Source organism: Carassius gibelio, chromosome A21, assembly GCF_023724105.1.
Source record: "Carassius gibelio isolate Cgi1373 ecotype wild population from Czech Republic chromosome A21, carGib1.2-hapl.c, whole genome shotgun sequence".
NCBI classification, from domain to species: domain Eukaryota; kingdom Metazoa; phylum Chordata; class Actinopteri; order Cypriniformes; family Cyprinidae; genus Carassius; species Carassius gibelio.
Window position 1 is genome coordinate 5,277,399 of NC_068391.1, and position 26,350 is coordinate 5,303,748.

General features: G+C 36.0%; 1 protein-coding gene across 9 annotated transcripts in view; it reads left to right on the forward strand.

Annotated features, from left to right (window-relative positions):
- Positions 1-26,350, forward strand: part of mapk10 (mitogen-activated protein kinase 10) — a 67,884-nt gene that overhangs the window by 23,901 nt on the left and 17,633 nt on the right. For 7 of the 9 annotated variants that reach the window (XM_052537451.1, XM_052537452.1, XM_052537455.1 and 4 more), the window contains 7 exons: positions 981-1,150; positions 6,880-7,009; positions 7,563-7,621; positions 9,078-9,216; positions 9,397-9,562; positions 9,928-9,999; positions 19,661-19,843. In XM_052537451.1, coding sequence (XP_052393411.1) covers positions 981-1,150; positions 6,880-7,009; positions 7,563-7,621; positions 9,078-9,216; positions 9,397-9,562; positions 9,928-9,999; positions 19,661-19,843 — 919 coding nt within the window. Of the gene's footprint in view, positions 1-980; positions 1,151-6,879; positions 7,010-7,562; positions 7,622-9,077; positions 9,217-9,396; positions 9,563-9,927; positions 10,000-11,556; positions 11,629-19,660; positions 19,844-26,350 lie in introns of all 9 variants that reach the window. The other 2 variants (XM_052537454.1, XM_052537450.1) reach the window with 1 other exon arrangement.

Consider the following 26,350-nt stretch of genomic DNA (forward strand, 5'->3'; position numbering starts at 1 on the left):
CCAAGATGAAGATAGACTTTACGAAGCACGGACACACATGCATATATGCATATTACTCTCTCTCTCTCTCTCTCTCTCCCTCTAATGACCATTTAGCTTGTAAAATTATGTGGACAGCTTCGTCTCTTGGTATGACCACGAATACTTTCACTATGTGACAGTTAGTACAATCGATTACACAGCTGGCTCTTGTGCCAACGCTGGCATTAAGAGAGCTCTCATAACCTCGATCATTTAACGTTATATAATCTTATATCTGAGATCTTCAACCAAGCAAAGATAAGATACTCTTCTTTCTAGTAGTAAACTAACATAATAGGTTTTTATATACATATTTTTGTAGCCCCTGCAACTTTATTTAAATCTCACAATTGCAACTTAATTATGTGAAATAAAGTTGCAGTTGGGAGATAAAAAGTTGCCTGTGTGAGCTGTATAGGCACAGACACAGACTTGTTTATATATAAAATGTTTATATATATTTATATGTGTGTGTGATTAAAAAAAAAAATATTTAGTTGTTAATTGTGGTTTGTACATATAAAGTCTTGCATCTTCTCAAATTGCTTATAGTAATAGATGCAATGTTTTGTCTTCACTCATTTGTGACACCTCATTTTATTTAATTATATTCATTTGATTGCCTAGTGTGTGGAATGAACTTAATATCAAGCTGCCATATCACGTTGCAATGGTTTATTTATCTGAAAATCATTTAAGCAGACTCATCTGTAGTTTTATAGTGTTACATGTGAATTCATAACCTGTGCTGATGAAAAGAAAATCCTCTTTAGACTGTTTAGAATATCACTATTGAAGATCGTTTGAAGTTTAATTAGGTTTGTATTAATTTACGAATTAGCTTTTTTTTTTATATATAATGGCGTTACAAGTGCTTATCAACTGTCTAAACCCAAATTCTGTGATGTTCTCAGCTCATACATCCATCTTTTTTTCTCCACATCCATCTTTTTCTCCAGGGGTTTGGTAAACAAGTTGATGTTTCTTACATTGCCCAGCATTACAACATGAGCAAAAGCAAAGTGGACAACCAGTTCTACAGCGTGGAAGTAGGAGATTCCACCTTCACGGTTCTCAAACGGTACCAAAATCTAAAGCCCATTGGTTCTGGGGCTCAGGGAATAGTGTGGTGAGTACCCATAATGCATCACTTTGTCTTTTTATTGTGAAATATGTCCATATGGATGGCATAAGGGTTCTCAAACGTCTTCCTTATTGAGGCTTTTCATTCTAAGAGCGATATTTGGGAGTTTCTTGGCAGAATTAATTGCAGTTCCCAGTGGACAGCAATTAATTTGGATCCGAGTTGTGCTAATTGCGCTGCCCAAAAACCAAACCCTGTGATTTAAAATGAAAATTCAAGGTAGTATGAGTCGTTGACTTTTCACCCATGGGATTATGGGAAATCTAGATCAAGTTGGCCCTCCATTTTTTCCCTCCCCAATTCCTCTCAGTTTCAGTGGCACAGTACGGTTGTGCGGACTGGACTGTTAATGGCTTCGTTAATGTGTTCTGGCTGGTTTGCTGGCTGCAGTTATCCTGCCTGCTGGATGGACAACACTGATCTAATTTAGCTTCCTCTCCTCAGCAGCAGTCACATGATGTAGCATGGCAGCTGTATTAGCCGAACAAATGCCGCATCATTCTCCAGAGTGTGAGAGAGAGAGAGAGAGACATAAAGAAGGACAGTTTAAAAGGACTGCAAAGTCACATGTTTCCCCCAGGTCCTGAATGAACTAATGTGGTTAGGTTATATCGCTGCAATATTAATATATATATATATATATATATATATATATATATATATATATATATATATATAAAATCTTAAAGGCTAGAAATTTAAAAATCAAACTAAACTGCACATTTATTATTTTAGGGTTTATGTTTTTTGATTACCAAAACTGCAAATTGGCATATAAACTATAAAAGTAATCTTTTGAAATTGAAAAAAAAAATATTGGAATACATAAAAAAGTATAAGTATATAAAATTTATAAATGATAAATACAAATATTAATATATATAATAAAAAAATTCAGTCCTTCCACATTCAATTTACATGTTTAATACTTGCTTGTATACTAATATAACACATTTTTAATAAATGGTATATTTACATTTTAAAATGAATATGATTAAAAAATGAATGAATAAATAAATAAACATATCTACAAATTAAAGTATAAGGTATTGCAGGCATTTCTGGAAAAAATACATGCAAGCCCAACTTTTGGAATTATTGCGATAAAATGTTTTTGAAAGTCTTTTAAATTCACCATGGCTGCATTTATTTTATCAAAAAAAAAAAAAAAACAGTAAAATCAGTAATATTTTGAAATATTATTAGAATTTAAAATAACAGTTTTCTATTTTAAGATGTTTAAAAATGTAATCTATACCTGTGCTGGAAATGCTGATTTTTTTTTTAGCAGTCATTGCTCCAGTGTCACATGATCCTTCAGAAATCATTCTAAAACTTTTTTTTTAAACCAGTTGTGTATATATTTATCACATTAAACAAACCAAACACCTGTCATGTTGTTAAGTATGTAGGTCAGGTTATTACAACCTTATCATGACTTAAATAAACCTTTTCACAGCATATTTTTGCAAGCTGGGTCTGTGGAGTTATTAAATTGATCCATCATATCATTCACAGTCAATGTTGGAAAGCTACATGCTGAATATTTAGATGACGCAGTGCTGCTTTCCTCAGGGTAATAGTCAGAGCTATGAGCATCTGCTGCAAATGGTTTGGCCACTAATAATTCATCATATCACACACACACACACACACACACACACACACTGATCTCCTGACTGCTGGAAAATGAAATTCTTACCTTGCAGAACTCTCTCCTACATTGCATGTTGGGTAAAAAGGTGTGTGCCAAGAATGTAAATGTATAAGTAAATACATTTATCTATAAAACAAACAGAATGCCTGAAAACATTAAAAGCATCCGTTCTGTATTATATAATCCTTTATGCAAAACAAAGGCAATTTCTCAAGAAGCAAAAGGATGCTTTCAGACTCTTTGGGGATTTCTTGGCCCAAATAATAGAAGAAAGAAGTTTTTTTTTTTTCACTGAAGGTAGCTTTTGTGCTCATACTACTCAATCTATTTATGTATATTGTGTATACTGTGCACTGTATAAATGTAGTAGGTCATAACATTTGTTTTGTTACTAATAATATCTCACAATGAAATGTGCTCAGTTTGACCCACCACTTTCAGCAATGGTTTTTAACATTTCCTTGTCTCATTAATTGTTTAAAGATGGAAGTTTTGGTTCTTATTGAGATCCATTATATTTTGTAAAAATACAATGGAAGTCAATGGAAACCAAAACTGTTTTGTGACCATCATTCCTCAAACTATCTTCTTTTGTGTGCCACAATATTTATGTTTTTTTGGGCAAACCAACCCTTTAAATTTCAATCTGTTTCTCATATAAATATATTGTATAGCTTTGGACGACAAGTCATATGGACTTATTATGGCTTTTTTGTGATAATTTTTGGAGCTTATCATAATTAATTATCAATTTTCATTGAAAAAAATTTTTAACTCCTTTTTTTGTATTTCTTAGAACAAAGAATAATACTTTCAGATAAACGTAAATTAGAAAATCATGACAGAATATTTTTAGGCAATTCCTTTAGGTATAACCCATTTGTATTAGTGTGATATGGTGTGGTTATATGTCTGGTCTTTCGTCTCTTACAAACCTTGTTTTTATACTATTCAAGCAGTTGAAATAGTGTATGGTTTGTGATAGTTACTCTAGGCTGGGCTCTTGAAGAGCAATGCTGCAATGCATTAACCACCTAGAGAGACAGCCGTGACATCATCTTTGACACAAATGGGTATCTACGGCCGCCACTATCCAAAAAATCTCTGAAACTGCCGTTACCATGGACACATCAGTTCTCGGTTCAAAAAATGTGCTTTAGAAACTTTCCTGCAGCAACTCAGAGAATTTCTTGACTGCTTATAAACATTGTTTAGTGGACTGAAATAACTGCATAATTTAACTGCAATTGGTGCAGAAACAGTTTTCACCCAGTTAATTAGAAGAAACACAAGTAACACACTGAATTGAAGATGAAATTCTCAAGTAGAAAGGCTGAAATATTGTTTTGTATTGTAGGGTTTTTCATCACACCTCCTTGAAAGCCTGTTTTGGTGTATCTCACCCCCTGCTCTGACCATCTGCTGTATAACCAACCTTTTGAGTTCTTGATTTCAGACTTTTATTCAGAGTTAAACATGCAGCTTTGACTGGTGAGTTGCAGTTTTAATAACGGTTGAATTGAACAGACAAGTGCCCAAGCACACACAGACCCTCACGTTTTATTCACCCAGGAGGCATTTTAATAGGTTTTTATTGGAGATTAAAAGAGTGAAGGTCAGTTCTGACTGTAGAACATGGCACACTTTCAACTTTTCAGATGCGCTTTCTTTCTGTGGCTCCATGGGGTGCTGCAGGAGGAATTCATTTTTCAATCGTTACATTTCCTGGTCCTGTGTGAGTCACGTTAGTCTTTATTTTTATTGTCTTTTTTTTTTTTTTTTTTTTTTTTTTTACAATGACACTTTACCAGTGCATGTCATGTCAACATGGTTAAAGAGCAGACTTTTTCAATACAGCCTTATGAGTTGAAGCTATTCAGTCGTAAACCTCAGCAGCTTTCAGAACACAATGGCCTCTGGTAGCACTTCTTGTACCTGGTCCAGTCATAAAAATATAGTGATTTTTTTTTTACCCAACGGCTCTACTGCTGCATTAACCACACTGTAAAATGAAGCCAGGAATTTACAGAATTAAAGAGTATTATCTTACAATAAATTACTGTAGTCAGAAATTGATTGTAAAATCAATGCATGCTGGGTCCAAATTACTCTGAACGAACAGCAGAATTATGCTAAGATAACAGTAATTTACTGCTCTTGTTTTACTGTAAACTCACATTATAAAGTTGTCGTTAACTGTGCAACTGTAAGAAATTCAGATGTTTACTACTGTGATTATTTTGTAGTCGCTGTAATGGTGATCAGTGTTTAGTATTTGCTTAAATATAGGAACTTGTATATTCATATTAAAATTTCTGATCTAGTTATGTCAGAAGTGTGACATGAAATGAAAACATTTGTCAAAATGATGTCAAGCTAGAATGTAAAGTAAGCTAAGTTAGTTGAACTATTCTTAGCGTGAACATTACGATTTTATTTGAGCATGATTTATTCATGTTGCTTTGCATGCTGGCTGCCTTCATAGTGCATATACACTGTAGAAACACAGTATGATGCTGTTTGTTTACAATACATTTCTGAGAGTGTGGTTAGAAAAAACAACCCTGTGTGAAGTTACTGTGAAAGTAATGCAATTATTAACCTGGAATATACTGTAATTTTACCACGCTCAAGGGGAATATATTAAGGGTGTTGTATTTTAAATATAAAATTTTCTTTATATTTAAATTGGTAGTATTATTGATAAATGAAAAATGCATTTAAGATTTATGTCTTTATTGTTTACATTTATTATATATTTAGTAATTTATAAATATAATAATATTAATAAATGTATATATATATATATATATATATATATATATATATATATATATATATATATATTGTGCCAGTCTTAATTTCCCGTAATCCTCAAAGTAAAAGACCCGAATCAACTTAGATGGGTACCACCCACTGTGATACATTAATGCTTTTTGTGGCTACTTTATTAATAAAATTAATTCATTGCTTCCCTTTTGCCTTCAGGTGTAATTGTTGATTTTGTTTGTGAAATTGAATTTTGAATAATTAAATTTCTTAAGCTTAACACCCTAAATACAATTAATACCTGCCTTCCTTTTATCAGAGAACATTAATGTGTTATATCACAATGAGCCATTGGCTAGCTTGTTTTCTGCAGTGCTTTGGGATCGAAGCCGCATACAGGCACATACTGAGTGCCTTGCCCCTGTCTAATCCTGTATTTTCCTGTGGAGTGCTGCGGCTCTTGTATAGTTAATGAGCACCGTTTCCCTGGGTGGTGAGGGAGACAGAGAAGGAGAGGGAGCGACTCCAGGTTTAACCCTTTGCTCATATTGCAAGATTGGAGAAGCATACTCTGCTTCTCTCCATCGATCATTACTAGATTTCTGTCAATTTTTTGTAAGATATTAATATATATATATATATATATATATATATATATATATATATATATATATATATATATATGCACACTAAATTGTGATTGTTCTTACTTGCATTAATTTGCATATTTATTAGGATTGGCTTTTTCTTTCTTACATCTACACTGAAAAAAAGAAAGTGTAACTAAAACAAGGTTTTGACAAGAAAATACTATTTTAGTGTCAATGTTACATTTCATTAAGTTTGTTACCTGCCATTCTTTTTAAATTAACTCTGAAATTAACAAGACATTCCTGAATGAAAATTGTTTCAGCATACATTTTTATACCATCTATAAACATTTGCCAAAAGCAGCTAAAAAAAATCCAACTGAATACAAAATGTTGCCTTAAAACTCTATTTATTTGTTTATTTATTCATTGCAAACAATAATATTTGTAAAAACAAATGCAAATCTACTTTATTTTGTGGCCTTCATCATTTTAGATAATACAAGTTTAAATTAGCTGCAAATGGAAAAAAAACTAAATCAATTTGTGTCTTCAGAATCACCCTTTGCCCAATGGTTATATGGTGATTTGTGTTGAATTTCACTCTGAATGTGAATTAAACATTAAAAAAAAATTCTCCTCACTAACTCATTTTTTTCCCACAAATTAATATTACTTTCTCTCTCTCTCTCTGGCAGTGCTGGATATGACGCCGTCCTGGACAGAAATGTGGCCATTAAGAAACTCAGCAGACCTTTTCAGAACCAGACTCATGCCAAGAGAGCATACAGGGAGCTGGTGCTTATGAAATGTGTCAATCACAAAAACGTGAGTGCCAGATCTCAATATATCTCGCCTGTTGTCCCATTGGATGGCAAATAATTATTTGCTGCTAATAACTTTTTTTTTTTAGACAAAAAAGTGGGCTCAGATACTACAGCTAAATTGACTATTCAATTTCAAAATATTTGGTATTATTAAGGAAAAATAACTTTAATAGCTAAAAAAAGGATTTTAAGGACTATTTAATATGGATCTATAGAGCAGACGTGTCAAACTCACATCAGGTTTTTAAATACATTTTTTTAATCATGTCTTTATTTAATTTAAAATTTGTTTTATTCCAAGTGACAAAAGTGATTTTATGATTTAGTTAACTAAATAATAACACTGAAATAAAATAAATACTTTTTTTTTCTTTTCTTTTAATTTTTTTTTACATATTTTATATTTTTATATATGTATTCATAAACTTTTTAAGTTATTTAATTTATTTTTTGGTGATTTTTTCCCATTTAATAATTAATCAAATTATTTTAATTATAGCATTGTAGTATAACCTCATGACTTATTTACATGTTTCTCTTATTTTCTCCTTCAGATCATCAGCTTATTAAATGTCTTCACACCACAGAAGTCTTTAGAGGAATTCCAAGATGTGTAAGTAACATTTGAAGAATTTTGCAGACATTAATTCATCTGACTATATCACATAAAACTTCTGAATGTAAACCGTTCACAGCTAGAGTTAAAACAGCAATCATGAAACTGTTCTGGTACTAAAATTTGATTGGATGAACCATGTTTTAAACACACCTGCCTATCTATCTATCTATCTATCTATCTATCTATCTATCTATCTATCTATCTATCTATCTATCTATCTATCTATCTATCTATCTATCTATCATACATACATACATACATACATACATATATATATATATATAAATAAAAAGGAAATAAATATATTATCAGTTAGAGAAGGGAACATTTATTGCTGAAAGTGCTTAACATTTGCTAAAAAACAATGTGTAGTCTGCTACATTAGGGTGATTTATGATATTTCAGGTTAATTACAGCATGCCCTGTGGTGTTCATTTTATTTTCATACTTCTGAAAGGATTAGATCAGAAATTTGAATATGAATATACAAGGTCTGAGATTTAAACAAATACGAAACAATGATCACCATTACGGTGACTACAACATAATTGCAGTAGTAAACATCTGAATTTCTCACAGTGGCACAGTTACAGACAACTTTATAATGTGAGTTCACAGTAAAACAAAAGCAGTAAATTAGTGTTATCTTAGCAGCATTCTGCTGTTCATTTGCAGTCATTTGTAAGAATATGCAGGCTCCCAATATGCGTACTGTGATGTAGCAGAGTGAGAGGGATAGATCACCTGCAGTCAGTTATGCTACCGCTCTCTGGTTGGTCCCTGACACTGGAATCTCATGCCACCCAAGCCTTAAATTATTTTGCATGCTGTGTGGGAGCAGGATCAATATGTTGAATATGAAATGTCTGCTCAGTCAAAGCCGGATCATTTGAGTGTTGGATGGGACGTGAGTTCACGTGGACTAAATTATTAGAAATCAGCTTCTGAGTTGTGATCAGCCAAATTTTAAAACAGAATCTGAAACTAGTTTGTTAGAGTTTGCCATATAAATTTTTTTGGGGATCTTGAAATATATATTTTTGCTTAAAATTATACGCAAAATCAAATTAATTTTGACCTTTTTTATTATATATATATAGTGCACATTTATTGATTGAGGGTCAAACCTGCTTTTTGGATTTTCATAAAACAAAACATTTTATCCATAAATGTGCAGCAGCCACGGTTTCTGAGCATTCAGCAGAATGTGACAGACAGTATTCCATTTACTGACTTGCTGACTGTCAACATTTGACAAGTATTTTCTTAAGCTTATGTATAAGAGATTGTAAAGATCCACATCGATCTACAGTGGCCTCTTTTGTGTATTACGAAAGAATGAATGAAGCCATACCAATGTAATATGTCAGAATCACAGGGACAGTCTCTGTTGCTATTGTCCAGCCTGAGAAATTCACATTTTCTTCTGTCCTTTTTCTCTTTTCTCCAGTTACCTGGTCATGGAGCTGATGGACGCAAACCTTTGCCAGGTGATTCAGATGGAACTTGACCATGAGAGGATGTCCTACCTGCTGTACCAGATGTTGTGTGGAATCAAACACCTGCACTCAGCCGGCATCATCCACAGGGTGAGAGACATGGATACACACATCAGGATCAATAAATGATGACAGGATTTTAATTAAGGGTGACCAAAATTCATACAGAGTTGGAATAATCAATTTGATTAATTTTAAATAATCAATAAAAGCTGAACTCCTAACAAAACTCGTATCATCCTCTCGCCATTACCCATATTTTCCTTTAAGGATCTGAAACCTAGCAATATTGTGGTGAAATCCGACTGTACGCTGAAGATCTTGGACTTTGGGTTGGCGAGAACTGCTGGCACTAGCTTTATGATGACACCTTACGTGGTGACGCGGTACTACAGGGCCCCGGAGGTCATCCTGGGCATGGGCTACAAGGAGAACGGTAAACCAATCACTGGGCTGCATATGCAGACTGACCAACACTTTTTAGTAACACCATTATCTTGGGTTTTATAGACTTTATTAGCAGAGTATTTGAAAAAAATAAATAATTGAATGTAAGTTTTCAGGTTTGAAGTTGGAAATTATTTCAGAACTCCAATTTATTGCTAACCTGCTGTTAATTGAATGAAATACTAACACATTTCACTGCTTGAAAACTCAAATAACTCACTAATTACATGTGTGGCAGATAACTGCAGATATAATTAGCTAGATATTTCTCTCTCCGCCGCCGATAACTGTTTGTGCTAATCTTAACCTCTCTGTTTCTTTCCTTCACTCTTTTTCCTGCTTCTGTGCCTGCAGTGGATATTTGGTCAGTTGGTTGCATCATGGGAGAAATGGTGCGCCACAAAATTCTATTCCCCGGCAGGGATTGTATCCTTTATGAATGAGTCCAAGCTGGCTTGATTTTCTATCCAATAAGAAAGTGGCATCAATTATCAGTTTTATCAAGCAAAATTTATATGTGTAATTCTTCATAATACATAAACCCCATAGAGCTATATTTACACTGAAAGAAAAGAAAATAAAAAAAAATTTTCGGTTCACACAAAATAGTGAGTTTTTACTAAAAACTTAAAAAAAGAAAAAAAAAAACGTATACTTTTTAGTGTTGCATAATATAAATAATAATACCAGTGTTCATCTGTTCAGGCATAACTAATCGACTAAGTCTGTAGTTTTCCTAACCTGCAGGTTTAGTTTAGCAATTTTTTAGGTGTAGCCTAAAACATAAACATAAGTCCAAATGCTTATGTTTTCTGACTTTATAACACTCTTACCTTCCCTCATTCCCTTGAGTCCTTTATTTAAGATGTAGTTCATTAAGATGCTGTGGGGTCATTGTCTGATGTGATTTTGAGACCGATGTGGAGCCACCTCTCCTCAACGCACTGTAGTCATTCGCCCTTTAATGGGAAGCGGTTCTTGCTTAATTGGCATTTAGAGACAGTGGAACTAGTTAAATAATGATCTCCATCTCCAGTCACTCATTAAGTTAACTTTATTCATGCATTTAGTGATTTTGCTTTCAACTGCTGTTTTGGAGTGTTCTGTGATGGTGATGAATCTTAGAGAGTTCAATTGTAGTTATAGTAAAGTTAGCAGGGGTGCAGTGTTTGTTCTTTTGCTCTCCAAACTGCAATTAAGGTATCGATCCTGTAGACCAAGCTTGACTTATTTGGGTCTTTTTAAGAAGAACTCATTAACACACGCTTGAATGAACTTCTTTGCTGTGCTGTTTCGTTTTACATAGTAAACATCTATAGGGTGTAATTTACCAAAGCCTGAAACATTAAACCTATTTAACGTCTTCACTTTGGTTGCATTTACTCTTGCAACTTATATGCACGAAGGCTTTTGGCTTTGGCAAAAGTTTGCCCTTGCTTCTTTTTTTTTTTTTTTTTTTTTTTTTTAATTGCATTCTGCTAACCTCTTTTAGATTTTTAACATAGACTGCTCTGAGCTCCTCATTTAATAATAAATTACAGTTTTTATTGTGTTAGGCTATCTCTCTCTGCCAGAGTAAGTTCATATGTGATATTTTGAACAAAAGAGTCATTGACTGTTCAGCTGCCTGCCTAGATAGCATTTTAAAGCATCTTAAGCAAACGGCTGCTCCAAAATGTAGACTGCAAAGCATCTTAGTGTCTTATAAAATAAAATATTTTTTTTTGGTAAATTAAAGTGGCGGGTTTATTTGTTTGCAAAGGATATCTAAGACTGCACTGCAACCAGCTTTGTGAAAACAAGAATATAAGCAGTTAGCTTAGCAACATGCTAATGAAAAACTTCAGTGGAATCAGTTGAATCAAGCATCTGAGTTGCTTATGTAGTGCTCTAATTCAGGTAATTATATACACCGCATATGTTGTTTATTGAGTGTCTGATTGTATGTTGCAAGCATGTTATGTTGTGTTGTGTGTGCTGTAGTGGACATGTGGTCTGTAGGCTGTATCTTTGGGGAAGTTATAAGAGGAACAGTGCTGTTTCCAGGGACAGATCGTATCCTTCCTGTCAGTCTGTTCTCCACTCCTCACTGCTGTCTCCATTCATATCGTACTTGCCAAATATGACCTCATATTTTATTATTAACCACACTCTGCTGTTCAAAAGTTAGGGTCTTGGAAGATTTTTTGTATGTGTTTGTATCTAATGCTGATTTATTTGACAAAAAAAATCAGTAAAAACAAATAAAGTCGAATAATAAAAAATAAAATAAAAAGGAAATAAAAATATTATTTTGCTTGTCAAATATGAAATTAAAATGTATATATAATATTAATATTAATTTAATGAAATATATACATTTTATAGAAAATATTTTATTTTCAGAAGATCAGCATTTATTTGAAATAGACTTATTTAAATCCTGATAAATAGTACATAATACATCCTTACTGAATAATAATAAAAATAAATAAATAAAAACTTACTGACTCCAGATATACAGTATATTAGATAAAATAGCAACTATTATTAAATTCTTGAAAACTCATTGAACAAAGGAATCTGATAGAAACTTTTTTTTTATTATTTGAATCGCCATTTAACCTGATTTTGGAAGGTATCTGTAGAATGAAAGCTGCCAGGCAGCCGTCATTGTCTGTTTGCACTCCTTAAACGTCTGATGGCAAGATAGAGGGAGAGAGGAGCGGGCCGGGCTTTGTGTTTTGGGTGGGAGGAGGTGGGCCGTTCCTGAAGGATGATGTAATGTGGTCCTGGCTGCCCCGGGCCCTTTGAACCAGGACCCCCCTTTGTGGGAATCATGGGAAGCCTGGGAAGCAAAAGCAGTCATGTGACTCCCCAGGGCTTAATAGGCTACCATGACAACATCAGTTTCCCCCCTCTGTTGCTAGGCACCCATAGAGACGTCTTCAGGATCCATTCACTCTGTCCAGCTCAGACCTAGATGCTGTAAACCATTCCCTTAAACACCAATAGACAAGAGCCCTGAATGCCAACAGTCTCTCTCTCTCTCTCTCTCTCTCTCTTCATTCTCATTCCTGCTCTAGATGCCCTCATTTCCCACCGCTACACTTCAGGAATAATGACACCAATGAGGAGATTGCTGAGAGAAATGTCATTTCATAAATGTCATTTCAAGGGTGCGGTTCAGATTTATTAAAACATGTTAAGCAGATTTATTCAATGTTTATAAACGTTTTATGTTTTTGAAAGAACATGTCTTATGCTTACCAATGCTGCTTTTATTGAATGAAAATACAGTAAAAACTGCAATATTGTGAAATATTTTTACAATTAGAAAAAGCTGTTTTCTGCAATTTATTCCTGTGATGTAAAGCAGAATTTTCAGCATTCTTCAGTGTCACGTGATCCTTCAGAAATCATAATATGCTGTTAAAATATTAATTTTGTTCCTCAACGAATCATGGGGGGAAAAGTGTATTATAGTTTCCACAAAAATACATATATCTATATTTAGCAGCAAAAACTTTTCAACATTGATAAAAAAAAAAAAAAAAAAAAACATTATTAATAATTTCACCAAAAATCAACATATTCAAATCATTTCTGAAGGATCACTACTCACTGAAAACTGGAGTTATGATGCTGATAATTCAGCTTTACATCACAGGAATACATTGCTTTTTAAAATATATTTAAATAGAACAATGTTCTTTTTAAAATGTAATAATATTTAACTATAATAGTTTCCATTTTTACTGTATTTTTGATCAAATAAATGCAGCTTTTGTGAGCAACAGAGACTTCTTTCGAATAAAAATGTGACTACTGTAGATATTATATCATCAAAAGCAAAGGTTGTAGTAGAATTGTATAACTTTTAATAATAGTGATATTAACAGTAAATATGAATGTTTTATTGCATTTTTTTTTGTCTATTGACTGAGTCCAATCTTAATTATAGTTATAAATCTTAATTATTCCAAACTTTTGACTCATAGTGTAAACAAAAAATAAATTATTAATATCTTTAATATTTAAATAGTAGTAAGTAATAATAATAATAAGTCAGACAATATGATTAGAATGGATTGTGGGCCATTATGTCATCAAAGACTCAAATGCTAACTCCTCAAGAGTAAGATGATAAATATATAAAAGCATGGTCAGTCTTCTGTACTGTTTGTCCATATCTGATCTTGTTTATAATGTGGTAATTGTTTGATTGAATGAGAATGTCTGCAGTCTCAGGAAACACTTACAGCAGTCAGTGACGCTTAACAAAAACGTTCAGTGTGAAAATCACATCCTTACTCAACAAAGACGAGGAAGCATTGTTTGTTTTGCCAGATTGTTTGTTTGCAGCAATAGCCAATTAAGACTGCATGTGAATAGTTAAAAAATAATAGCATGGACTCTAACCTAAAAACAGTCAGGACTTGAACTGTATACGTCAAAGCATGCGTGATGCTCTCTGCACCACAGCTCTGAGTTTCTGATATACAGTAGCTCTGATTTTATGATTTACAACACAATTTATCTAGACCAAGGTCAGAAATGAACAGGGATGTGTGGCAAAAAAATAGCACAGAAATTGATAATGTTGGTAAAGAGTTCCTGTTTTTGTTGATTTAATTTTATGGATAAAAGGTAATGAATACATACATTTTCTATAGAATTTAATCAATCTAAAATAATACCTCTGAAATCAGTTCCAATGGGCAAATACTGGCTATTAATGTAAAAGTTTGTTTTAAGATGTTTTTTGCCTTTGAAATAAACTCTTACAGGATTCCAGTGAGATTCCAGTACCAGAATGCAAACACATAATGAAATTGAGCGGGATAAAATTGGTTAATATTGGAATATAAGGTAATTGTCAGGATCCTGCCCTGACAGTCTTGTCTGTACTGTCTTTGTTTAATGTGTCTTTGTTTATTTTGTGCCTGAGCACATGGTTGTGTCTCTTGTGTCTACCACGTGCTCCTCTTGTCCCACCTCCTTGTTTTCCCTGGTCACGCCCTCTTGTTTAGTCCCCATTAGTCAGAGTGTTGTCACCTGTTTCTCATGTCTCTGTATGTTCTTATTGTGATCACTTCCCTCCTGTGTTTGCCGGTTCGTTTTGTGTGTGAGTTAGTGTCTGCTTAGCGTGCTAACTGTTCTAAACTAATAGCGGTTTTCCCTTGGCAGTTTAAGTCTGGTATTTGTTAGTTTAAGTTTATCTTGTCACTGTTTATTCTAGTCTAGTTTAAGTGTTTCTTTTTGTTTGGATCTCACTTTTAATTTGACTTAAGTTTGACTTGTTCTTTAAAGTATTTATTTTCCCCTTTTGAGTTATTTTCTTGGTTGGTCTTCCAGTTATTTCTAGAACTTTGTTTTGTATTTGTTTCTTTACCTTTTTAGTTTACTTTGGTTATTTCCCTAGTTAATCTGGTTTCTAGGTCATAGCACCCTTGTCTGATTTTTTTGCCCTTGTATTATTATTATTATTATTATTATTATAGTTGTTGTTGTTGTTGTTCTCATGTTGTCTTGAGTCTTGTCTAGTGTTTTGTGAGTTCTGTCTGTTCCTGTCTTGCCCGCTGCCTTCTCCCTGGCTACTGGGTCTCCCCGCCTGGAGGTCTGACGTGTGTGGCTATACCTCTATAGTCAAGTGCCCTTGGTTCCTGGTGTTGTGGTCTGGTCCCTTGCACAGCCTCCTCTACAGTCCTGCACTCGGTTGTCACCCAGAGCCCCCCTCGGCGGTCATCCCCCCCCAACTGCCTGCTCCACTGTCTACCCATCTACCCAATCCTACTGTCTGGACTGTTCAAGCCACTCCCTCCTATCGTGCTTTGTCTTTTGTCAATAAACGTTCCTTGTTCACTCTGCATCTGGGTCCTCTCCCTCAGTAACCTTGACAGAACGAACCGGCCAAGTCAGGACCCAGCAGAATGAGTATCAAGATCCTACCCCCTGCAAATGCTCAGGAGAGACTGGCCCGCCAGCAAGGCCTGGGTGCACTTCGGCAGCAGGGGCAAGAGGTGAGGGCCTTTGCCCAATTCTTTTGGACTATGTCTAGGGGCCTTGAGTACCAGGATGCAGCCCTTAAGGATGTCTTCAACCTCTGTTTGGATGATCCACTGCCTCAGTGGGAGATGGAGCAATTGAGGATCTTGGACTTTTGGAACTTTTCCAATTATTTGCACCACCGCAAGGATTGGCAGATACTTACACCACCAGAGTCCCCCTACAGTGATCACCCCACTCTCACTCTATCGAGTCCTGTCTCTGATCATCTTTTGACTCCCACTGAGAAAAGGAGAGTGAGAAGGAGGGCGGCCAAAGCTGCTGCATCTGTCATGGAGGCCTCTGTGCTGGTTCCAGCCTCCAAATCGGCTGAATCCCTCATAGTCCCGTCCGAGTCAACCAAGTGCTCTGAAGCACTCAAGGTCAAGGAAGCCGTGAGGGAGGTTCCCCTGTTAGCCCCTGTTCCTGTGCCAGTCAAGCCTGTTTTAGTCCATTCAAAGCCAGTCAAGTCCAGTCCTGAAAATTCTGTGTCAATGTCAGTTCATGTAAGTCAAGATGTAGGTGACGTGAATGCTTACAGGCCTGGGAGACGAAAGGGTAGGAGGACCCGCGCCAGGAGAGCTAGAGACCTTAGTCTGGAGATCCCTCCAGCAGTTTCCCTGGGTGATCTCAAGTGGCCTGCTGCTTCAGTCATGACCATGGAGTCCAGTGGTGAGCAGCCAGCTCCAGAGCTCACTCCAGTGTCTGCTCCAGCCCCTGTGTCTAGCCCACAGAGGACTCCAATCTTGGTGGCCCCAGCGGGCAATTCCACAGCCCTCGAGGGCGGTCAAGAACCCACCCCCGAGTCTGTTCCAGTAGCCCTGGAGGGCAGCTCAGCAGCCCCTGAGGGCGGTCAAGAACCCACTCCCGAGTCTGTTCCAGTAGCCCCGGAGGGCAGCTCAGCAGCCCCTGGGGGCGGTCAAGAACCCACTCCCGAGTCTGTTCCAGTAGCCCCGGAGGGCAGCTCAGCAGCCCCTGGGGGCGGTCAAGAACCCACTCCCGAGTCTGTTCCAGTAGCCCCGGAGGGCAGCTCAGCAGCCCCTGAGGGCGGTCAAGAACCCACTCCCGAGTCTCTTCCAGTAGCCCCGGAGGGCAGCTCCGCAGCCCCTGAGGGCGGTCAAGAACCCACTCCCGAGTCTGTTCCAGTAGCCCCAGAGGGCAGCTCAGCAGCCCCTGAGGGCGGTCAAGAACCCACTCACGAGTCAGTTCCAGTAGCCCCGGAGGGCAGTCCAGAAACAAGTCCGGAGTCCATTCCTGCAACCCCAGGGGGCCCTCAAGAATCAGTCCCTGAGCCCATTCCTGCAGCCCCGGAGGGCAGTTCGTCCACCCGCCAGGCCACTCAAAGGTCAGTCTCTGAGCCCATTCCTGCCACCCCAGGGGGCAGTTTATCAGCTTCTGAGTCTCTTCCTGTGGCCCAGGAGGGCATTTCGACAGTCCCCACAAACCTTCCACAGTCGCTTTTGGAGCCCGGTCCAGAGAACCCTAATCTCTTTAAAGCCAATCCAGAATCCCTTGCTAGTCATGTCTTGCCAACCAAGAATACCCGGCAATCCACCCTGAATACCCAGTCCAGTTGGCAACCCTTGCCTGTGAGAGGTGTTCCTGTAGGGAGAGGTGCCACCAGCCATGCCCCCACCTTTGCAGAGTCGGATAGACCGGGTTTCCCCAAGCCGGCAGCACCCTGGCCTAACCATTCCCCTGGAACTTTTTCCACCTCTCCCAGCCCACCCCCTGTTTTCCCTGATAGGCCTGGATTTCCAAGGTTTTCATCCCACCCACCCCCCCAGTCAGTACCATCTTGGCCCCCTACCATGCCTGTGCCCCCTTTCACTCCTCTACCCAGGGTGGACGCCTGGAGGCGTCCTTTGGAGAGGGGGTACTGTCAGGATCCTGCCCTGACAGTCTTGTCTGTACTGTCTTTGTTTAATGTGTCTTTGTTTATTTTGTGCCTGAGCACATGGTTGTGTCTCTTGTGTCTACCACGTGCTCCTCTTGTCCCACCTCCTTGTTTTCCCTGGTCACGCCCTCTTGTTTAGTCCCCATTAGTCAGAGTGTTGTCACCTGTTTCTCATGTCTCTGTATGTTCTTATTGTGATCACTTCCCTCCTGTGTTTGCCGGTTCGTTTTGTGTGTGAGTTAGTGTCTGCTTAGCGTGCTAACTGTTCTAAACTAATAGCGGTTTTCCCTTGGCAGTTTAAGTCTGGTATTTGTTAGTTTAAGTTTATCTTGTCACTGTTTATTCTAGTCTAGTTTAAGTGTTTCTTTTTGTTTGGATCTCACTTTTAATTTGACTTAAGTTTGACTTGTTCTTTAAAGTATTTATTTTCCCCTTTTGAGTTATTTTCTTGGTTGGTCTTCCAGTTATTTCTAGAACTTTGTTTTGTATTTGTTTCTTTACCTTTTTAGTTTACTTTGGTTATTTCCCTAGTTAATCTGGTTTCTAGGTCATAGCACCCTTGTCTGATTTTTTTGCCCTTGTATTATTATTATTATTATTATTATTATAGTTGTTGTTGTTGTTGTTCTCATGTTGTCTTGAGTCTTGTCTAGTGTTTTGTGAGTTCTGTCTGTTCCTGTCTTGCCCGCTGCCTTCTCCCTGGCTACTGGGTCTCCCCGCCTGGAGGTCTGACGTGTGTGGCTATACCTCTATAGTCAAGTGCCCTTGGTTCCTGGTGTTGTGGTCTGGTCCCTTGCACAGCCTCCTCTACAGTCCTGCACTCGGTTGTCACCCAGAGCCCCCCTCGGCGGTCATCCCCCCCCAACTGCCTGCTCCACTGTCTACCCATCTACCCAATCCTACTGTCTGGACTGTTCAAGCCACTCCCTCCTATCGTGCTTTGTCTTTTGTCAATAAACGTTCCTTGTTCACTCTGCATCTGGGTCCTCTCCCTCAGTAACCTTGACAGTAATACTGCACTGTAAAAAATAAGTGTAATTTTAACTAAAATTTTGTAAAAACGCTACGGAAAAAAACTGATAATAGGTTAACAGTAAGTTCCCGTACTATATACAGGGAAAAACTGTAAAAGATCTAACAAAGCATTTAATGTAAATTTACAGTAAAATTCTGTTAATTATACAGCTTTTAGAAGTAAAAAAAGAACAAATCAATGTATAATTTACAGTCTAAAACTGTAAACTGATATTCCCAGAATTCCCTGCGTGACACTCCACGTTTGAAAGTATTTTGTTTAAATAATCATGTTTTTAAATAGTTCTTGTTATCAGTTATGTACATTTGAGCTTTATGTTACATCTTCTGTTGCTTAATGAAAGTTTTTTGCATTATTTAAGTATCACGTGTGTTACCATGATGGTGTTTTGTGTTTCCATAAATGTGCACCTTCTATATGTTAATATATACTTCTGCTTGTGGTGAAGCTACTTGTGATGAGCTTTGATACTTCATGTGGCTTTCTCTTATACAGTACCATCTTTATTATTATGGTGGTTGTCAGTATTTTCAAGGTACAAAACAGATTTAATTTTGTGTGTTGTTGAATTTACTGGTTTATATTCACATTTTCTTGTTTGTAAATTACAGCTTTATATTGTAAAATTAACAGTTTTTGACGTAAATGTGTTTACAGTTTTCTGTATTTTTACAAAATTATTCTGGCAACCACAGCTGCCAAAATGTTTTTGTAAAAACAACAAGAAATTTTTTACAGTGTGGATCTTATGGAGTCTAGCGGGAAGTCATTTTCCCAAACACAAAAATTGGGATTCTCTTGATTGTAATGACTCAGCTGATGATGGTTTAACTCAAGTATTATCAGTATCATTATCTATGTACTGATTCGGTTTCTTTCTGTTTAATTAGACAACAAATTCAGGCTTTTTCTCACTACGGGCCTAATTAGGACCCCTATGAGTTTTTTTTACCTTTACTGATTGAGCTCTATTATCCTGGAGTGGAAGTGTAATCAAAGTTTATTTCACATTATGTCGTTATCTTCTTGTTATACTCCATTTTAAAGTGAAGTATGGTACTTTGTATAATGCATAAACCTCCAGGGCCATATGTAGGTGTTTTTTCCGTGACTCCACCCACATTCAGACATTGACCAGTGGAATAAGGTTATAGAGCAGCTTGGCACGCCCTCCCCTGAGTTCATGAAGAAATTGCAGCCAACGGTGCGTAACTACGTGGAGAACAGGCCAAAATACGCCGGCCTGACCTTCCCCAAACTCTTCCCTGATTGCCTCTTCCCTGCAGACTCGGAGCACAACAAACTCAAAGGTAAGCAAGTTTGTGTACATTTAGTTGTTTGTGAGTGTGTTATTTGGCATACAAACATTTGTCAAGTACTCTCAAAGTATTTTGTGTATGTATGTGTGTGTAGGTTTGAGGTTGAATCTCATAAAGAACTCTTGAAATACTCTTGCATAAATAAATAAATAAATAAATAATAAAATGAAAATGTAAAAAAATAGAACGAATAACTTTTTAAATAATTAAAGTTTTAAAATAAAAATAAAAATAATATGTTTAATTAATATTATTATTTTTTACAATTATTATTAAATATTAATGTTAATATATTAATGCAATTTACATGTAAATAAATATCTACATTTTTATGTAGATAATTTAAATATATTAATATATTGAAGCCTATTTGTATGACCATTAGAATTTCCCCTATTTCTTAAGACAGTATAAATAAATTCATATTATAATTAAATATAAATTAATATATTGTAACATTTCATATACTAATGGATTTTGTGTAAAGACAGCAATGCTTATTTTGATGACCATTAGATTCCCTTCTCTCTTAGTAATCTAATGTAATATTAAAAATATATTTTAATTTGAAAATAATACTACTAATAATAATAATTATAGAGTACAATTATAAGCCATTTGTGAGATTCACTCTAAAATGCTACTAGGAATTATCACAGGTGAACACTAATCATTTCAGTTTGATTGATCTCTCTTTGTTGTTTTCATGGTATTCCTGAATGAATCAGGCAACAATTTTCTTCCCATTTGCAAAAATTGAGAGACATTTCATAAATTGTGCTCAGAGCTGTAGTCATTCTTCAGGGGAAAGCGGAGGAGAATCATGAGCTTTTGATATGAAAATTGTGTGGTGGAGTTTATTCTCAGTGAACAGAAATCACAGGCAGAGGCTGAATGTTCTACAGTTTGGGAAACAAAGAGGGATATAAGGCAGTGCTGATTAGACTCTGTGGTGTCGGTGTGACTGTAAATTGGCTGGGTGAGATACAGTATGACGAATATGAGTGTGATTGTGAAGTGGGACCACTGCAAGCAGGTAAAGCAGCTAAAGGCTCTGTCTGACACAGTGTGCTGGAGAAGATGGAGCACCACATGTGCTTCTCAGTTTCAGGCATTGTATTGTACTGCACATTTTTGATGACCTGCTGATTCAACTCATTAGCCTGCAGCTTCATGAACTGTTCTGGGTGTGTGAGATAAGCAAGACATCCAAAATGGCCAGTGCACTGTAAAAAGTTTAACTATTATTTACTCAATTTTTTTGGTGAAACATTTTTACACTCAAAAAAATTGAGTAAATTTTAAAGCTGTGAAATCAATGAAATGTACTGTTTAAATTGAGTAATTGTAAGTAAAAAAATTAAGTAAATCTGAATAACTGAATAACTTTATATGAGAAATAAAATTAATTAGATATAATCAAAATTATAAAACACCACAACTGTAATTCTATGTAAAATAAACAAAAAATATTGAGTAGATATAATTGAAATATTGGATGAAATTTAACCAAACAAATGTGCTATGTTTACTACATGTAAAAGTGAATTTAACTTAATATTGGACTATAAATGATCAAAATGTTGCATTCACTTTTTTTTTTACACCATTTACCCTTTACAATTAATATAATAAAACCAAATAAAGAAAGAAACACATTTTTTATTAAACATTTATTTATCAATTAAACATCAGACAAAGTCTAAAATCAACCTTTGAAACATTTTATCCATTTTAATATTCCAGTAGATTGCAAAAATTAAAAACTGTAAAGCAGCCATAAGGGAAATGATTAAACCTTATGAAACATTTCATCCATCTTAGTATTCAAGTAGATTACATGTAAAATATGATAGCCGTAAGAGAAATGACATCTTACTTTGTTCCTGGTGCATACCAGCCATTTGCAGTCACACTCATTACCACTCATTAAACCATAAAAAAAAAGCAACACTTACATCAATATTAAAGGGATAGTTCACCCAAAAAGATGATGTTGTCATAATGTACTCGCCCTCAAGTTGTCCCAAACCTGTAGAGTTTCTTTCTTCTGTTGAACACAAAAGATATTTTAATGAATGTTGGTTAACAGACAGTTGAAAGTTGCCATTGACTTCCATGGTAGAAAAAAAAATGAAAAAAAGGCTACTATGCAAAGTCAATGGCAACCTTTAAATGCGTTAACCAACACTCTTTAATACTTGGCTGAATGTCACGTCACTTCACTTAAAATATCTTTTGTGTTCAACAGAAGAAAGAAACTCGTACAGGTTTGGGACAAATTGAGGGAGAGTAAATTATGACAACATCATCTTTTTGAGTGAACTATCCCTTCAACAGAATTAATCCGATAACAGAAACACTTCCATCAGGAATACCCATTCTGTGGGATGATCATGAACCACTACTGTGCAAGAAGATAATTTTTTAACCTCTGAACATTAACAGAGAGTTTTGGAGGATCCAGCTCAAGAAACAGTTTTTGGAACAACTCAAGTGAGTACAGGTCCTTCTCAAAAAAATTTTATATTATGATAAAAGTTCATTATTTTCCATAATGTATTGATAAAAATTAAACTTTCATATATTTTTGATTCATTGCACAACAACTGAAATATTTCAGGTCTTTTATTGTTTTAATAGTGATGATTTTGGCATATAGCATTATAATATAGCTTAAAGCAAATTTTGGATGTCATTCGGAAATCAAGGTGCCAGAGTCTGGAGGAAGACTGGGGAGAAGAAAATGCCAAAATGCCTGAAGTCCAGTGTCAAGTACCCACAGTCAGTGATGGTCTGGGGTGCCATGTCAGCTGCTGGTGTTGGTCTACTGTGTTTTATCAAGGGCAGGGTCAATGCAGCTAGTTACCAGGAGATTTTGGAGCACTTCATGCTTCCATCTGCTGAAAAGCTTTATGGAGATGAAGATTTCGTTTTTCAGCACGACCTGGCACCTGCTCACAGTGCCAAAACCACTGGTAAATGGTTTACTGACCATGGTATTACTGTGCTCAATTGGCCTGCCAACTCTCCTGACCTGAACCCCATAGAGAATCTGTGGGATATTGTGAAGAGAAAGTTGAGAGACGCAAGATCCAACACTCTGGATGAGCTTAAGGCCGCTATCGAAGCATCCTGGGCCTCCATAACACCTCAGCAGTGCCACAGGCTGAGTGCCTCCATGCCACGCCGCATTGAAGCAGTCATTTCTGCAAAAGGATTCCCGAAGTATTGAGTGCATAACTGAACATAATTATTTAAAGGTTGACTTTTTTTTTTGTATTAAAAACACTTTTCTTTTATTGGTCGGATGAAATTTGCTAATGTTTTGAGAATTTGGGGTTTTCATGAGCTGTATGCCAAAATCATCAGTATTAAATCAATAAAAGACCTGAAATATTTCAGTTGGTGTGCAATGAATCTAAAATATATGAAAGTTTAATTTTTATCATTACATTATGGAAAATAATGAACTTTATCACAATAAGCTAATTTTTTGAGAAGGACCTGTATTTGTGGGTCTTGGGATATCTCAAATCCAATGCATACGTGACTCCCAAAAGATAGCAGCAGGCTCTGCTGAGATTCCCAAGACTGCGGAGGACAGTGATGCCCTCAATCACAACTCCTACATCGCTGACTGCCCCATCATTGTCCCGAAGGATGTAGATTTTTATGACCTCCTCTGCCAACTCTGCGTGTACGAAGACGGGTAGATCAGCTGAACCCTACAGGCAAATTTTAAAGATAACTGGTTAGAGCTAACATTCAAACCTGAATGTTACAAGAAAGCGATAAATACACAAAACAAATAGCACCTGAAGAAGCAAACATTCTGTTGGACCGTATGATAGGTAAAATCTCAAACAAAGTTTACTAGGGGGAGGAGTTGCAAAAATTAACAGCATTCTTCTTAACAAGAGGACAGGTTAATTTTCTACATAGGGACATTTATTTTTTAACAATAAACCTAAAAGAAAAATGAAAAGAGACTAACTGTGAGCTTCTATGCTTTAAATCAATGCTATAGGCTTTTATTGAGGTCCGCATTATTTCAACCAATTTCTTTATAAACATGTTTAATATTTAAGTAAAATGACTAATGGTTTTGAAACAAAAAAGCTTGTTTAATTGCACTACTTGAAAAAAAATATGCATTGCATTAACCCTCACACTCAACCCTTAACCCTCTAAATAATTCTGTGGCTTAGTAAATATTACAATAATATTTAACTTTATGAACTTAATAAAATCTCTGAATATTATAAGATTGTAAATGTGTACCTTGAAATGCAATGTAGTTGCTTTGGATAAAAGCGTCTGCCAAATACATAAATGTAAACATAATAATTGACTAAAAATACAACAGTTAATTTTATCTAAAATGTACAGTTATATTTTATCTTTTTTTTCCACTAAAACAATTTAGTATTTGACTAACAAATTGTTTATTTATAATACACATAATATATTTGTGAAATTTCTATCAAACTATTTAAGGATGCAAAATTAAACTGATCTGTTTCAGGGAACAAAAATATTACTTTAATTAAAATTAAAACAATGTACCCCTCCCCCAGCCTCCGCTGTCCTTCAATACCCACCAGGTCTGGATTTGTTTTGAAACAGCTGCGGTGACTGGAGTAATGGAATGAAAATTCGGCTTTAATGTATATATGTATGTATGTATGTGTATATATATATATATATATATATATATATATATATATATATGTGTGTGTGTGTGTGTGTGTGTGTGTGTGTGTGTATATAAATATTATATCAGTCTGGCGAGTAACCCTAAAAAAATTACCAGCCAAATAGCCATAGAGGGTAGGGGGGGATAATAGACGGTTGTTTTTTCTGCATTATTATTTTTTTAAATAAATGCAAGCTTAATGAGCTTAAGAAACTTATTTTAGAAACATTAAAAAGCTTACTGTTTTCAAACTTTTGACCGATATTGTATGTGATCTAGGTTTCAGTGCACTAGAATGATTTTACAACGGAGCAGGCCTTAAACTGGCTGACTCCCTATAGTGGGAGCTGATTAAAACGCACCAGTCTATGTTATGTCCACGCTAGGGATGGGAAGATTCCCCGATTCGCTCGGTGCATCGGCTTAAAAAGTTAAAGATGCGATGCATCGGTTTAAAAAGTGTGCATCGGATTCAAATTGGCTTTTGTATCGCAATGCATCGTTTCTAACATATCTGCATCGGTAAACCCAGATTTACTTCTTTATAATTATTAGTAGATAACTATACTTTCATTATTTAGAAAAGGAATAATGTTTTTAGATTGTTTTCACCCTTCTAAACTGTTTTTCAAGCACGTCTCTCTTCACTGTTGCGTGATGACGTAGCCTTTCACAACACCACAGAGACCGGGGCGTGTCAAGAAAGTCACATAGATTAACATGGCAGAGGTAGAGCAGTTGCATCCTCCACCAAGTAATTACAAATCCAGTGTGTGGAAACACTTTGGCTTTTATAAGAAAGCTGGAAATCTTGATAAAACCCATGCAATTTGTAAAATATGTCGTGCCGCTATAAAATATACAGGCAGCACGACAAATCTGACAACACACCTGAAGCGCCGACACGGTGTGAGTTTGGAGACGCCGGCCGCCTCCTCCTCCTCCTCCTCCTCCTCTCACTCGGATTTAGCTGAACCTGCCACTGCTAGCGGGACGCCGGGTGAGCAAAGGATCAACACTTTTTTTCAATCGAAGTTGCCTAACAGTTCTGCTCGGATCAACTGATATTTCTTAAGAAAAACCTTAAAAGAGCATATTTAAGTTAAATTTAATCTGATGAGTCTGGTTTACAGCAGCCTGTGACTGCCTATACTAGTTTATTTTATTTTCATTATTTTTTTTTTTACATTTGAATACAGTTATAAAATAACTGACACATTTTTTTTTTTTGGTACTTCATATTATTATTGGTTATGTCAAAATAGCACCTGTTTTCTGTTCACTGAGTAAGCCTGTCTGCTGAAAGCACATTCATCTGCTAGCATGTTATGGAACATTTCTTCAGTTTACCTCTGAGCAGCATCCTTAATTTGTTTCACTGTTAAATGTTTGAGCTTTTAAAAGTTTTAGTAGGGACAAAACAGGAAAAAAACATTTGGTTTTATTTAATGTTTTTTTGCACTACCAAAGCCTATTTGTATAAGGGTCATGCACTACAAATCAGAAGGCACTTAAGTTAATTTATGATTTGTTGTCTGAAACAAAGAAATAAAAGTATCTGTAACATAATGAAATGCATATCATGATTTGTTTCATTGCATCATACCGCATCGAATCGTGTTGAATCGAATCGAAATCGGATCGCACTGCATTGTAACAGAGGTGTATCGTATCGTATCGCATCGCTAGCTGCTTCATGTATCTTTAATGTATCGTATCGTTGGCTATGCATCGAGATGCGTATCGCATCGGCCTCAGTTATGGAGATGCACATCCCTAGTCCACGCCATTTTAAATAC